Source organism: Cryptomeria japonica, chromosome 2 (assembly GCF_030272615.1).
Source record: "Cryptomeria japonica chromosome 2, Sugi_1.0, whole genome shotgun sequence".
Classification (NCBI taxonomy): domain Eukaryota; kingdom Viridiplantae; phylum Streptophyta; class Pinopsida; order Cupressales; family Cupressaceae; genus Cryptomeria; species Cryptomeria japonica.
Genome location: NC_081406.1, coordinates 551,118,533 through 551,132,314, shown reverse-complemented (window position 1 = coordinate 551,132,314; position 13,782 = coordinate 551,118,533). Strand labels below are relative to the sequence as shown.

The 13,782-nt window shown below is 36.2% G+C and overlaps 1 protein-coding gene across 3 annotated transcripts in view; it reads right to left on the bottom strand.

The window, feature by feature from the left end:
* LOC131030365 (protein WHAT'S THIS FACTOR 1 homolog, chloroplastic) overlaps positions 1–2,090 on the bottom strand; it is a 42,253-nt gene extending 40,163 nt beyond the window's left edge. For all 3 annotated transcript variants that reach the window (XM_059216713.1, XM_057961161.2, XM_057961163.2), the window contains exon 1: positions 81–2,090. In XM_059216713.1, coding sequence (XP_059072696.1) covers positions 126–1,565 — 1,440 coding nt within the window. In that variant the 5' untranslated portion in view covers positions 1,566–2,090 and the 3' untranslated portion in view covers positions 81–125. The remainder of the gene's footprint in view (positions 1–80) is intronic.
* Positions 2,091–13,782: the final 11,692 nt, after the last annotated feature.

Sequence of the window (13,782 nt, the reverse complement as noted above, 5' to 3'; positions counted from 1 at the left end):
CAATCAAACAGATTGGATTCTGAAAAGGAGCATGTAAGTAGTGGCATTTAAGATTTTATCTAGCTTTAACAAATACATGCCTGCAATGATCCTAGGGCTCTAGGCCTGTAGAATATTGTCTGTAACTAGTCTTCACCTAATTTGCCAATCATCGCTTCTTGCCCTTCCTTGCCCTTACACTTATCATCTTCATCTAGCCTGCTGGCATTCAAAATCTCCTTGAGCTCTGGATCACCCTGTCTCAAGAAACCATAACTAAACAACTTTTCCTTGAAAACCACCAATGGATCTTTCTCAATCAAATGCTCCCCTATGTAAGCATCTTTCAAAAATACAGTCCAATTCATCTCCGTTCCTGCCAAATAAAAGGTGCGATGTTGCTCCTTTAATAACTGGCAAGTGTCTTTGGCCAGCCTGAATTCATCCTTGAACTCGGCTAGATGATGTATGGAAGCCTTTTTCTCTAAAGTCAAGCTAACAAACTCATGAATCAAACACACTCTATACTTCTGCCCATTCAAAGAGTCCGGATCAATATCGGATGTATCAGAGTAGGGTGAAACGAGAGGAAAGGTGTTAAGAGCATTCAATTTCTTGACTCTTTCCTTGCCCAAATGGAGACTTTTACCGTATTTAACACGAAACACAAATGCATTTTTAACTTTCTCTTCGTTACCAATATAACTAGCCTCCAAGGCTGTAACTGTTAATGAAGGGTCCCATTGTGCAAGCTCCACAAACCGACAACCCTCTTCTTCGACAACACGAAAAAACTGTGGATATAGCTTAATCCTGTCTCGGAAATTGTCTGGAAGGCCAAAGATGTGCCTACAATGGTGGAATTTGGCCATAGTAACACGTTTGTTCACAGACATCATAATGAGTTTTCTTACTGTATTCATCCTGCTTAGCTCTGTTTCCTCCATAATTTTGTGTTCTTCCTTCAAAAGCCTCTCCATAAGGTCAGTGAAGCCAAGCCACATTTTTCCATCAGTGTGTCTATAGAGCTGAAATAGGGCAGGATGTTTCTCAATGGACCTTGTGACTTTTCTTCCTCTTGGAAAGCCCAGTTCCCTGTACATTTTTCCTGCATCGTCCAGCTGGAGCACCTGTTCAGGTTCTTTTGATAACCATTCTTTCGTTTTTATCAAAAACCTAAACTCGTCATCTCTATCCACTATGTTTTCAAACGCTGTAACCTTCCGGTATTGTGGCTGCACTTTCTTCTTCGTGCGGCCCTCTTTTATTTTCTTGGGTCTCTTAATATGTGAAGCATATGTCGTCATCCCAGCATACTCTAAGCCCTTAGTTTGTATCGAATTGGATGTGCATGATCTCCAGTTTAATGCATTAGCACGAGACAATCGATGCCATGCATATATTAAAGCACTTAAAGGACCAACAAGGGAGGAAACTTCAGACCCATGCCTACAACATACATGATTATCACTTCTGTTACTTGACTGGATCCTCCGCCACTCAAACAGATTAGTAGTGCTATTGCTATTGAAGAATAGCTTAAGACCCTTTTGCTTCTGCTGAACAAACACAAATGCCTCCCTCATTTTCCCCCTTCCTAGTCAGTGTGATCAACAGTCACTCTGCATCTTTTGAAGTACCATGTCTAAGATTCTTCTCAAGTCAGAGCAGAATAGCATACATATTAGATAACATGGTATTTTATTACCTCTGTGGAAGTAGAAACTAGGGTTTAAGCGTTGTATGAAGGGCATTGCATTTTATTGATTTAAAATGCTGGACAGTGCTTTTTATTGAGGAAAAGATGCAAAATAAAAGAGACTGATATCGAATAAGGCTTTGAAGTGACAAATCGTACATACCCGCCTGGCACAAACCGGGAACCTATTGATCTAAGAGCAACTGTTCCTCCTTGACTCTGCCTCCTGCTTAAACACCCTGATCCGATAAAGGCCCATCAAAAATAACATATAATAAAGAGTTATTAAAAGGTTTGGATCTTATTTCATGAAATTTACCACAATCACACAACTGTTAACAAATATTCCATGTGTGGGTGATCGGCAGTGTTGTTTTATGCTTCTTTTATGTTGCATCTTTCTCCTGCTTTGTAATAAGGTTTCTGTTTTCTTTAAAAAACCTGTTTTTAAATAATCAAAACAAATATTCAATTAGAAGAATTGGTGACTCAATTTTATTATTTAAATTTGTCTTGAAATATAATGAATAAAGTAAACTATAATTTAAATATATCATTACAATCTAAAATCAATCATACATTTCTATACATTTCTAAATCTCTCTACATAAATGGTGATCAAGTAGAGAAAATGACGACAAATCTCTTTGTGTTGGGTTGTGATAGTGAAGTGTTGGGTTGTGATTGTGAAGTGTTCACTTGCATAGTACTATCTTCAAACCTTGAAACATATTTTTCCAATTGATTGATAGCCCCCTGTAGACACCTAAAATTGTCTGATTTTATTTATTTAATTACTTGAGCCAAATTCTTCTATTAATTAAATGAATCTTTATTTATTTAATTAATTCATTTATCCTCTTCTAGCCTTATTTCTCATTTAAATAAATACTTTTATTTATTTAAATTACCCTTTTTCCTAAATTAAATAAATACATTTACTTATTTAATTGAACCCACTTCTTCTATTAATTAAATAAATTTTTATTTATTTAATTAATTCATTAGTCTTTTCTACCCGTGACACATGGCATTCATCTCGTAATTCTTACACTACCTACCCTCTCATTATTTTATTGTTTCTTTTACCTACCCTCTCATTATTTTATTATTTCTTTTACCTACCCTACCCTCTCATTATTTTATCTCTTAATTCCTACACTACCTACCCTCTTATTATTTTATTATTTCTTTTACCTACCCTCTAATCCTAACCGGTCATTTATCTTTTACACCTCTCAATCTTATCCCTTTATTTCTTATAGTGTCTTCTATATAAGGAGATGCTTCCTTCATTATCAACCCCGATTACTACCCGGCGACCCGACAACTCTTGCATTCGAACTTTCATATGCAATCAAGCCTACTTACAACCACATTTTCGTTCTTTGTTGAGCTCTTGTGCACACATAAAATCTGAGAGCAAATATATCAAGCAAAATCAATGGAGATAGGAAGAATGGAGATCCAAACCCTATTGAACATGTGATGGTATAATCTTTATGATTTCATTTGATTTGCATTGTCTTGGGTAATCTTCATAAGTTATGGTGGATCTTTGTTGTTGTTAGGCTAAGGTTTTGTGGTTGAATTCATTTAGTCTTTCAATATTGTTGTTTCCACTTTTCACCATATACACCTCCTATATCTATAACATAAACATTGTATGCCAATCTTTTTTAAAGAAGAAATTTTCATTTTCATTTCACAATATTTTTAAAAAATAATTAACTTAAAAAAATAATATAATTCATTTAAATAAAATATTTATCTTTATTATCAGAATACACAATAATAACATTTTGAAAAATATAAAGAATACTTTTTAAAATTAGATGTAAAAACTTCACAAGGAAAACAAAAAGATTAGCAAGAGTTGTGATACAGTTGGAGTCCCTACCATTTGTTAAAAAAATGGAGATCTGTAACAATGCTAGAGCAGAGGGTCTTCTGTAGCCCCAAACAGTAGGTAATGGTAGGAGTAGAATAAAAAGTATGCATTTGGATAAGCAACAAGAAAATGTAAGCACTATCTAATGGGGAAAGAAATCCTAGTGCACATAAACCACTAGCCACTTCAATATTCATAAGTATATTGAAAGGGAAAAAACCACAAAAAACACATTATATGTTCCCTTTAAAAACTTCATTCTTGGATATTTACTTGAATGTACCCTATGCTTGCTAGGTTTTTTGAAGAGAAAATCAAGATAAACGAAATGCTTTGTATTCAACTACAATAAAGGCTAAATACATGAAATGAGGTAATTAAAATCTCTTTCTAGAAAGTAAAGTAAGTCAACCAAAAAAAACATCAAAGTTAATATTTTACCTATAACTTTCCAAATTTACAAATCTTTATAGGTAAAAGGAACTAAGATAACTAAAAAAACTAAAGAGCATAATGCTTAAATTTCATTCTAAAAACAGTCACATGTGTATAGACACCTAAAAATGTCTCATTGATCATGTACTAATAATTCGTCCAATTACGCCGAGAGTGGTAGCTACTTTGTGAAAGTGGGGGTCTCTCTTTTGGAGAGTGAAGGCAAGACGAAGGAATGGGAATCTAAGGTGTGTTGGAATAATGTTTGTCTACCGAAAGCGAGGGCTTTTTCTTGGCTTGCTGGAAATAGGCGGATTCTTTCTGGAGATCGCCTGAGGAAAATGGGGTTTGCTGGTCCATTCCGTTGTGTGCTCTGTGAAAAGGCGGAGGAAGATGTGCACCACCTCCTACTCAACTGTGAGTTTGCCCAGGAAGCGTGGCTTTTTGGATTGCAGAGATTGAATTGGAAGGGCCCCATGGCAGGGAACTTGAGTGAATGGTTGGATTCTTAGCCGATTTTGGGTAAGCCTTCTATCTTTGCCGCCATATGAAAGATTTTTCCCTCTACCATTTTATGAGAACTTTGGAAGGAACGGAGTCGAAGAGTGTTTGAAGGAAAAGCGGAAAATAGGCAGCGCTTTTTTATCAGATTGGAGAGGGCCATTTCAAAACTGGTTTCTAATGCTGCCTCTCATGTGAACTTAGTAAAGGTCCCTTTCACTCAGTTTGATGCTGGTTTTTTGTTGATCTGGCCTTTGGTTAAGTTCAGGCCTGTTAATGGGCATCTGAGGGCTAATCTTCAGAGTCAGGGCCAATCAATCCCTTAGTGGACTCCGCCAGAAAAGGGGTGGATTAAGATTAATTTTGATGGTGCATCGAGGGGCAACCCAGGGGTTTCTGGTGTTGGGGTGATTGCTCGAGTCGATTGGGGCAACACTCTAGCGATTAGTGCTAAAAGATTGGTGGATGGGTCGAATAACGTTGTTGAGTGTCAAGCAGCGTTAGAAGCTATCCTAATGGCTGGGAAACTGGGAGTGAAGAAACTCCATTTGGAAGGAGACTCTCAGGTTGTGGTGAACGGGATAGCTCGAGGCCGAATGAAGGCGTGACACTTAGACAAGCAGGTTCGAAGAATGCAACTTCTGTTGGGCGGTTTTGAAGATTTTAAGGTGACTCATGTCCTCTAGGAAGCAAACTTGGAAGCTGACAAACTTTCTAATATGGGAGCGAATGGCTCCTTGGAAAATAATTATAGTTTGTTAGAGGACTTTAGAAATCTTAGTCCTCTCGATTTTGAATTTGGTTAGATGGCTTATCATAGAAAAGTGAACCCGAGTTCAATTTGAAGTGACCTTTTGAAGCCATGGTCCTGTGGGAATTAAAGATCCTCGTAGAGTGTGATCTACGATGTTTTTACAAGTGGCCTTGCGATGATGGATGATGATGGAGGCGATCGGTGTCAGTGACTGGCGATGATGCTTAGTTTTCCGCGAGGCGTGTGGAGTAATCATGGCATGTGATGGTGGTGACTTTTAAAGGCTTTTGTGTTTCATTTCTTGGCATTTTGTGCTGGTTGCTTGGTGGTAGGTGGTGTGTTTTGTAGTACCCCTGCCCTAATCAATTTCTAATCTTGGTTTAATCTTGGTTAGTTTATCTTAATATAATGTTATAGTCAGATGTTTGATTTAACGCATAGCTGTTGATGTGGTTTCACTCTAGTTGTATGCAAGTTATTCAGTGTTCCTATTTCGTGGTATTAATATCGAGCTAACGCTTTCATTAAATTTTATATATGTATGCATGTATGACTCTTGGTTGCAGGAGATTTCAGGTACAACGCCGCATGAGTGCGAGGTTCGTCTTCACCTGAATTTGCAGGTTTGAGTGTACCTCTTTTATCCTTAGAGTTGGATTAGGTGGTCGTAAGACCCTAGTTGACCTTGGTCGTGCTCAAGTGAGCATCGTTAGTCGCCGTCGGTAATCCCTTTTTGGTTGGGTTTGCGAGTCCTCTGTTTGGTTGACTTTCTCGGTTTGTGTGCTTGGTGTGTATGGTTAAATTGATTAATTAGTCCTTAGTAATTATTTTGATTAAATATGTATTTGTGCATTAGAGATTAATGGACTAAATTAATCGGGATTTCGTTATGCGATTTTCATTGATATTGGATTGCTCGTTTTAAATTGGGAGTAAGTTCGATTAAATGACTGATTTTGAATATTAAATGCATTTTGAATATGTTGTTGAAAAAAAAGTTCTGTATTTAATTGCGATAGATTTAATTGTATTCGGTTGGCTTCTGAAATTAGAAAGGTTAAATTGTAGTAAATGAGGAAATCGATTTTTGATTGAAAAGCAAGTTAATTGTTGCTATAGCTAGAAAAGAATTAAATTTGAGAATTATTTTTAAATAAAATTTTTAATTCCAAAAATGGAATTTTGGTCAACTCTTCCATATAACCTAATTTTTGGGGGAAAATTTGGAGGATGGATATTTTGGAAAATTTTTGGATGGAAAGAGATTTTGGGGATGAAATTGGGGGTTTTGGGAGGAAGGAAGGGATGTTGGATCTGACAGGTGGGCTCTCCTTCAGCTATTCCAGGATTGCGTATGAAGGTAGGATTCTGAATTGTTTTCTTGTTGCCAAAAGAATTTACTGTTCTGGTTGAAGAAATGAATCTTTATTGAAAAAAAAAAAAAAATCAGTTTGATTGATTAATAGAGTAGAATGGAAATAAGATCTTGAAATTATCCCTCTTTGAATTCATTCTTTGTTTTCAATCAATTTCTGGTTGCTAAGAATGATTTAAAATAAATAAAATTGAAATTTATTTGGGGGTTTGGCAGATTAGATGTTAAAATTGTGAAGAACAATCTTGTTTGACCATTATGCTGATTGGTTTTGGAGAAATTTTCCCCTTCCCTGTTCTGGGTAGTTTAAAAATATATCAATGGGGTTTGGTTTTTAAAAAAAAAAAAAAAAAGGAATTTCTGTTAGTCTCTGAGAGACTGTTTTTTTTATTAGACTGTGTAAAACACAGTAAGCAGCTCTGTTTGAAGAATAAAATCATTTAAAAATAAAAAAGAAAGGAAAATTTTTATATTTGAGTTGGGGAGCTGCGCACCCAAGGGAGCTGCGTGCTTCCCTTTGGGAACAGCAGCGCTCCCTTTGGGGAGAGTTGCGTGCTCCCTTGGGGAAGCAGCGCTTTCCCTTTTGGGGGCTGCGTGGGCTTCCCTTGGGGGACCACGTGGAAACCCCCCCCCCCCCCTCTTTATTTAATTTGTTTTTTTTTAATTGTTTTTTTTAGTTAAGAAAAAAAATAATAATAAATAAATTAATAAATAAATTTATTAAATTAAAAGTATTGTGGTTTAAAATGAAGTTTCAATTAATTATTATTTTATATATATATATATATATATATATATATATATATATATATATATATATATATAATATTAATGGAAATTAATTTATATATATATGTACAAACTAATCGATATTTAATTTGGAATTAGTGCAATGCATTAATTATTAGTAGAATATATTTTATTAATAAAGATTAATAATTATATATTAACTAATAATTAACTGAGTTATTGTGCACTTTTAGTCGTTAATTGTGTATATTTCATTTATCGTGGAATAATAAATATACTCTTTTATTAACAGTTAATTTTGGATTCCCTTTTTATACTTATATTTTCGTGATCCGTATAGTGCATCTGGTATTGAAAAATATGAAACTGTAGAGGTTGATATCGAACCAGTATGTCAGTGATGTTTTAATTGGAGATTTAATATCTTATTTTATTGATTAATGGTTATCTGAGTTTTATTAATATGAATTTGGTTTAAGAACTCATTATGGCTTTATATGTCTGTTTGATGCTTTGAACCTTAAAGAGTTAGAAAACCAAGAATCAAACTATTCCTAGATGAGGTAGATAACTGTAATCTGATATAGATCATGTAGAAAACCTGATCGACTGTTAATGTTTAGATCAATTTGGAGAAAGATTGTATCTGTTGAATGTTGCCTTTGCGAGTTTAATTTCTGTATTCGCTTTTAATTATGAAATGGTAAGAGTGCTTTGTTTGATAGGACCCTGTCGTATGGAATGATTTGAGGTACCTGTTTCAGTCCTCGATTCCGAGTTGACTGTTGTATTGTGGTAGTGTCGTTTTGATCATATCCTCTTTGTGTGAGTCGAATGATGATTTGTGGTTGACCATTGTTGGTCGGGTCTCTAGTTTGAGTACCGTCAGTAAGTGTTCATCTTTTGTGTCGTGTTTGACCAGATGGTTGTTTCTTCCTTCTTGAACTCCGTTCGTCTGACCATGCCTATTCCTTGGTTTTGAGTTCGTCTGAGTTTAGTCTAGTGTCGTATGGGAAAGTGGCTTTCGATTGGGGGCCGCGCCCAAAGTGGCTGCTGGGTAACTCGTCGAAAGTGAGTCTAATAAGTGATAACCTAACAGTAGATTAGAATGTAATCTCTAAATAAGATAATGTGCCTCACACATGGGATGAGTGCTAGCATAGACTCGACATGCTGTGGGAAGGCCTGAAATGGCAAACCATCATCCTTGTCTTCACATGAGGATGTGTGGGTCCACATGAGGCTTGGATGGGCCGGAAGCTCGGATTAGGTTGCCAGGGTAACCCAGTGTATGGGGCTGGGACCTATGAAGAGTTGCCATGGTAACCATACCAGGTTGTGTGATGACACTTGTCCCTACGTTCACTAGTGTGTGGTCGTTTTGTCCTGTTAAGAGTACCTTTGTGGGTCGTCCTTTGTCTCTGCCCTTGTGAGTTTTGGTTTCATGTTAGACCTTGGGTGGCGATGGCTCAGTTTTATGGATGCTCTCCTGGACCTTTGTATTAGCTTGATTATGTTCAGCTGGATCCTTTCCTTTTCAGGGATCGATTATGTATTAATTGACTGATGTGGTCGCTTGTATATTGTTTGTATTTCGCCTTGATGGCCGGATTGTAATGGTGTAACCTCTTGTATTCTTAACTTTTTTAATTATCAGAGGGGTCTTGCAGTTGAGCAGACCCGGAGATGTAGCCCTTTAGGGGTGAACTCCGAGATCATTATGGTGTTATGTGATGTATTCTCTTATGTTTCCTTTATTCAGCTTTATCATGTATAATTAGCTTATGTTAGAATGGTTAAGTGGATAAATGGAATTAACTTTAAATGCTTATATTCAGTCCCTTCTTGAATGCCATGTTGATCGAATGCATAAGTGGTTTAGATGAGATTTATCGTAGATGCATGTATGTAATCGTCTTTTAAATGCAATAAGTTGGAATATGAAAGAATGTAACTTAGAGTAATGGAATCTATTCAATTGTTGATAAAGAAATTAAGTATGCTTGAAAGGATCTCATATGTTTATGATGGAATTCTAGTGTGTTAGAATATTAGATGTATGGCTTGTATTTTAAATAAAAAAGCTTGAATGAAGATTATGAATATATCTTAATGGGTGAGTCATTGCTTGTGATATATATTTCCATCTTCTGAAAGAAATTATCCTGATTAAGAATTATCTCGTTATTAAGATAATCAGCTTATTGGATTAATTGTGTGAGTTAAGTGAATTGTGAAATTTAAGTAATCTCGTTGGGAAACTCTTTAGGTGTTAGTTGATGTCTTCCGCTATGTAACCTGAATCTTTGATATCTTGTTGTATCTTAATGTGGTGTAACTTTAAAAAAAAAATTATTGCACTCTATTCTTGTGTTATGGCTTAATCCCTTCGGGGTTTCCTGGCGGGGCATTACATTTGGTATCAGAGCCCATGTTGCAAACATTGGGATCTCTGGTGTCGCGTGTGCCCTCTATTGGGGTGAGGTGTATCGACCTTATGTGTATGCTTGTCCTCCTTTTGCGTGTGAGTGATTGAGCAGATCTTAACTTGTGTGTAACATGTGTGTTCACACCTTGTTTTCGCCTTCTTGATGTTGGTGTTTGAGTGTTTATTTGTGCATTGTGTGCTTATTGATGTCTTGGTCTATGATTACTCTTATTCTAAAAGAGAGTCGTATGTACCTTCCCTTATTGAGTGTTGTACTCTTTAGACCAACCCATTTGGGTTGGTCCGTGCTTGTATTGAATCTGAAAGTGCGAATTGTGTTTGTCTAAGATTATGAACTAGCTTAGTGTTGTCCACTTGAAGGACTAGTATGGCAAATATTGAATGCTTATTTTGTAGAAAATTAAATGATTATCTCCATTCCTCTCTCTCTTTCTGGAAATTAAAATGATTAGGATATGAGTAATTATCTTTAATTTGAGTTTCTTGTTGCAAGAGGAAAGGGTGTGACTTCTTGAACCCTTGTGTGAGCCTTATGTCGCTTATGTTTTTAGATTATTAAAGGGCTATGGGTTTAAAAATTTATTTTGGTTATTGGGAGAAAATTGTATGTGTATGTTTAAAGAATTCTCCATGTGTTTTGTAGGAGTAGCATGATTAAATTCTATCTTAGTAAGGTGCATTAATATGCGAATAGTTGAGTTATGTGAAACTGCTTGGATTGTAGAAAAAGTATTAAAAGGAGCATGTTATGGTAGCTTCGAGAGAGTATTAATGTGTTTTCCGAAAGATTGCTTTATGTGTTTCATTAAACCAGTTTGATTGAAGATTTATTTTAGCAAATGCTCCATTGAACTCGCTTTTGGGTATGTGTAATTACCTTAATGTGTTTAGAAAGTGCGAAGGAAAAGCTTGTTCGATGTGCATGCATTAATATGATTTATTTGGTTAATATCTCCTTGCTTATCTTTGATCGTAAGGTGATCTTCTCTAATAGGTTGCAAATTATGGCATGTGTCTATATTGTATTATTATAGTGAGTGTTCTTAAGAGGTCTTGCATTATCGAAAAGATTGCCTCTCTTGATCTCTGTTTTGTTTGGAAAACTAGAACTTCCTGTTGCAACCATAATTATTGGAAATGTTTTTGTTAGGCTGATTGTCATCCTTCTAACGGTAGCGAAATGAAAACCGTGTAATTGAAATGATAGGCTTATAGTGAGGAAATTTTATAATATAGTGTGATCTGTTAATCTTGCGTTTTGTAGGAGATAGTTTGGTTATCAAACTCTTTTTCCCTTCTCTTTGCCTAATCATAAGATTTTTTAGAAATGGTATTAAAGAATGCATTGATTTAAATAGAATGTTTATAAAACATGTGAAATTGTATGTTTACTTTTGGGCTTCTTATGGAAATATGAAAGTCTTAAGCTTTAGAAAAGAAGTTGCATAGTTAGTAATTTGGTTTCGAGTGTTTGGTGAAATGTGATAAAGATATAGGAATGATGTTATTCCTTTATGTAATTGTGAATTGTTAATAATTTCAGTACTTGAATCTAGAGTAAACTTGATTCAGTTATTTATATAGAAAGCATAATTGAAATCTTCCTTGTATAGATGTTAGCGTACTGAAAAGTACTCCCCGTAAATGTGACTAAACCAGTACTGGTGTATTTGTGTGTATTGTAAGAAACTAGTGCTTATTATATGTGCCCATGGATTGGTGAAGTAATCAACCATGGAGGATATGTTGCTTATGAGTATGGGAAACCATATTGTTTATGTGATGTTGCTTATTTGTTTCCCTGCTGAGTACCAAACCTCGGGTTGTGGGTAACTCAGTATGTTAAGGGGTAGTATTTGAAGTAACCATTCCTTGAATAGTATGGATTGGCGTACGAGTAATGTCGGCGCGAAGCGACTTTAGCTTCTCTACTTCGAGGAATGATATAGTTGTACTACTAAACTATATCAAGGTGTACGCAATACTTTCCCTTTGATGAATCTATTTATAGGTTTATGTGTGTCAGCCTGTTCCTCTCCTTTATTTGAGCATTGGGATGGTGATTCTTGTGTATAGTGATAGTGTGATTTGGAGGATCCTTTGCCTTGTCTTCATGAAAGGTAGGTTTATTCGCATGTGCTGCCAGTTAGTATGTGTTGGTGGGCATGTGGGTGGACCCTAGTCATGTATACCTCTGACTTACGGCGAGTATCCTTCTAGATACGTCGCTATGCGGGATGTGACCTGCGCGTGCTTTTTTTTTCCGTGAGGTACACTACCATGTGGGATACGTCCATTGTGTGTTTTCTCCACTTGGGGTATTGCCATGCCACGTGACGACGTGATGCGGGGTGATGTCGAGGTGCACACCGCCATGCCATGTGGGTAGTGTTACTATGTCGCACCACATGATGAGCTACTGCAATAGCTAGTCAGTTGTTCCTTCCTTCCTCGTTGGTGGCTAGATGTTAGTCACATAGTGATGTTATGTGCAGTTGTGAAATTCTTATTATTTCTTTGGGGATCAGCAATTTATTTTATCTTTGACTTTGAAGGTTTAGCCACGATCTTGTGATCTTTTGCACTTTTTATTTGGTGTTGCAATTCCGGATTATTTTCTTACCTTACTGTTGGAATTGAGGATTTATTACCTTTATTCATCTGTACTTTGGTGGCTAAACTGGTTTATCCTTATTGTTTTCGGATGCTGGTCTTGTGTCGAAACGTGAAATTCCTCTCCAAGGACGTACGGAATTGGTAGAGTGTGTGCGAGGAAGTTGTTGTAGGGAACCTTGAGGATGGGGGTATGTGAGGCTGTGATGCAATTAGTATCCACTACCTACCTATGTGTGGTGACTATCTCTTGGAGGCTAACCACCTTGCTCAACAAGGGATATTCACAAAGGTCTTGTATGGAAGGTAGCACCGCCATGGTGTGCCTAGCACCATCAAGCCTTTGAGTGAGATATTGGATATTTATGATCATATTGTTGTTCTGAGATTAGGCATAGAGATGCTGATCATGCATGTTATCTTTGACCGAGCATTAGACATGCTCACATGTGGCCTTTTCTGTTATGCATTCCAGTTATGTGGATGGTTATTATTTGTATCATGGAGTAAATTGTGTTAACTTGTCACTATGTTATGGGACATAGTCTTTGGAAAGGATTTCTTATGCTTGGCAAGTGTAAACAATTGAGTTATTTATGTTGCTCTTATTTCATGAAAGTTAAATTGGTTGTTGAAATTGATATTTAAGCTAGTTCTATTCAATAAAATGTTATGATAAAGATGTATTGGTAACAGAAATTGGTCATGATGCCATGTTTTCTTGTCATTTTTGGTAGATGATTATGGTAATTGTTGGTTACCTCCTTGTAATGCTTTAATTTGGTGTAATGAAAGGAAGGAAATTCTTGTTTCTTGGCTATGATTGAGGGTAATTCCTATAATATTTTAAGGAATGTATGGTTTTAGATGTATCTTGCCAATGGATAATGGCATTTGTAAAGGATTTTGCAATAATATTTCATTTATTTATGGAAGGATTTCTATGTGCAATTTGATCTTTGTTGAATGAGTTTCAGGGCTGATGCATACGACATGTTCTCCATCTAGCCTTACGACTTCCAGGAGTAAGTCGGAACCTAGGGGGGAAGAATGTAGTACCCCTGCCCTAATCAATTTCTAATCTTGGTTTAATCTTGGTTAGTTTATCTTAATATAATGTTATAGTCAGATGTTTGATTTAACGCATAGCTGTTGATGTGGTTTCACTCTAGTTGTATGCAAGTTATTCAGTGTTCCTATTTCGTGGTATTAATATCGAGCTAACGCTTTCATTAAATTTTATATATGTATGCATGTATGACTCTTGGTTGCAGGAGATTTCAGGTACAACGCCGCATGAGTGCGAGGTTCGTCTTCACCTGAATTTGCAAGTTTG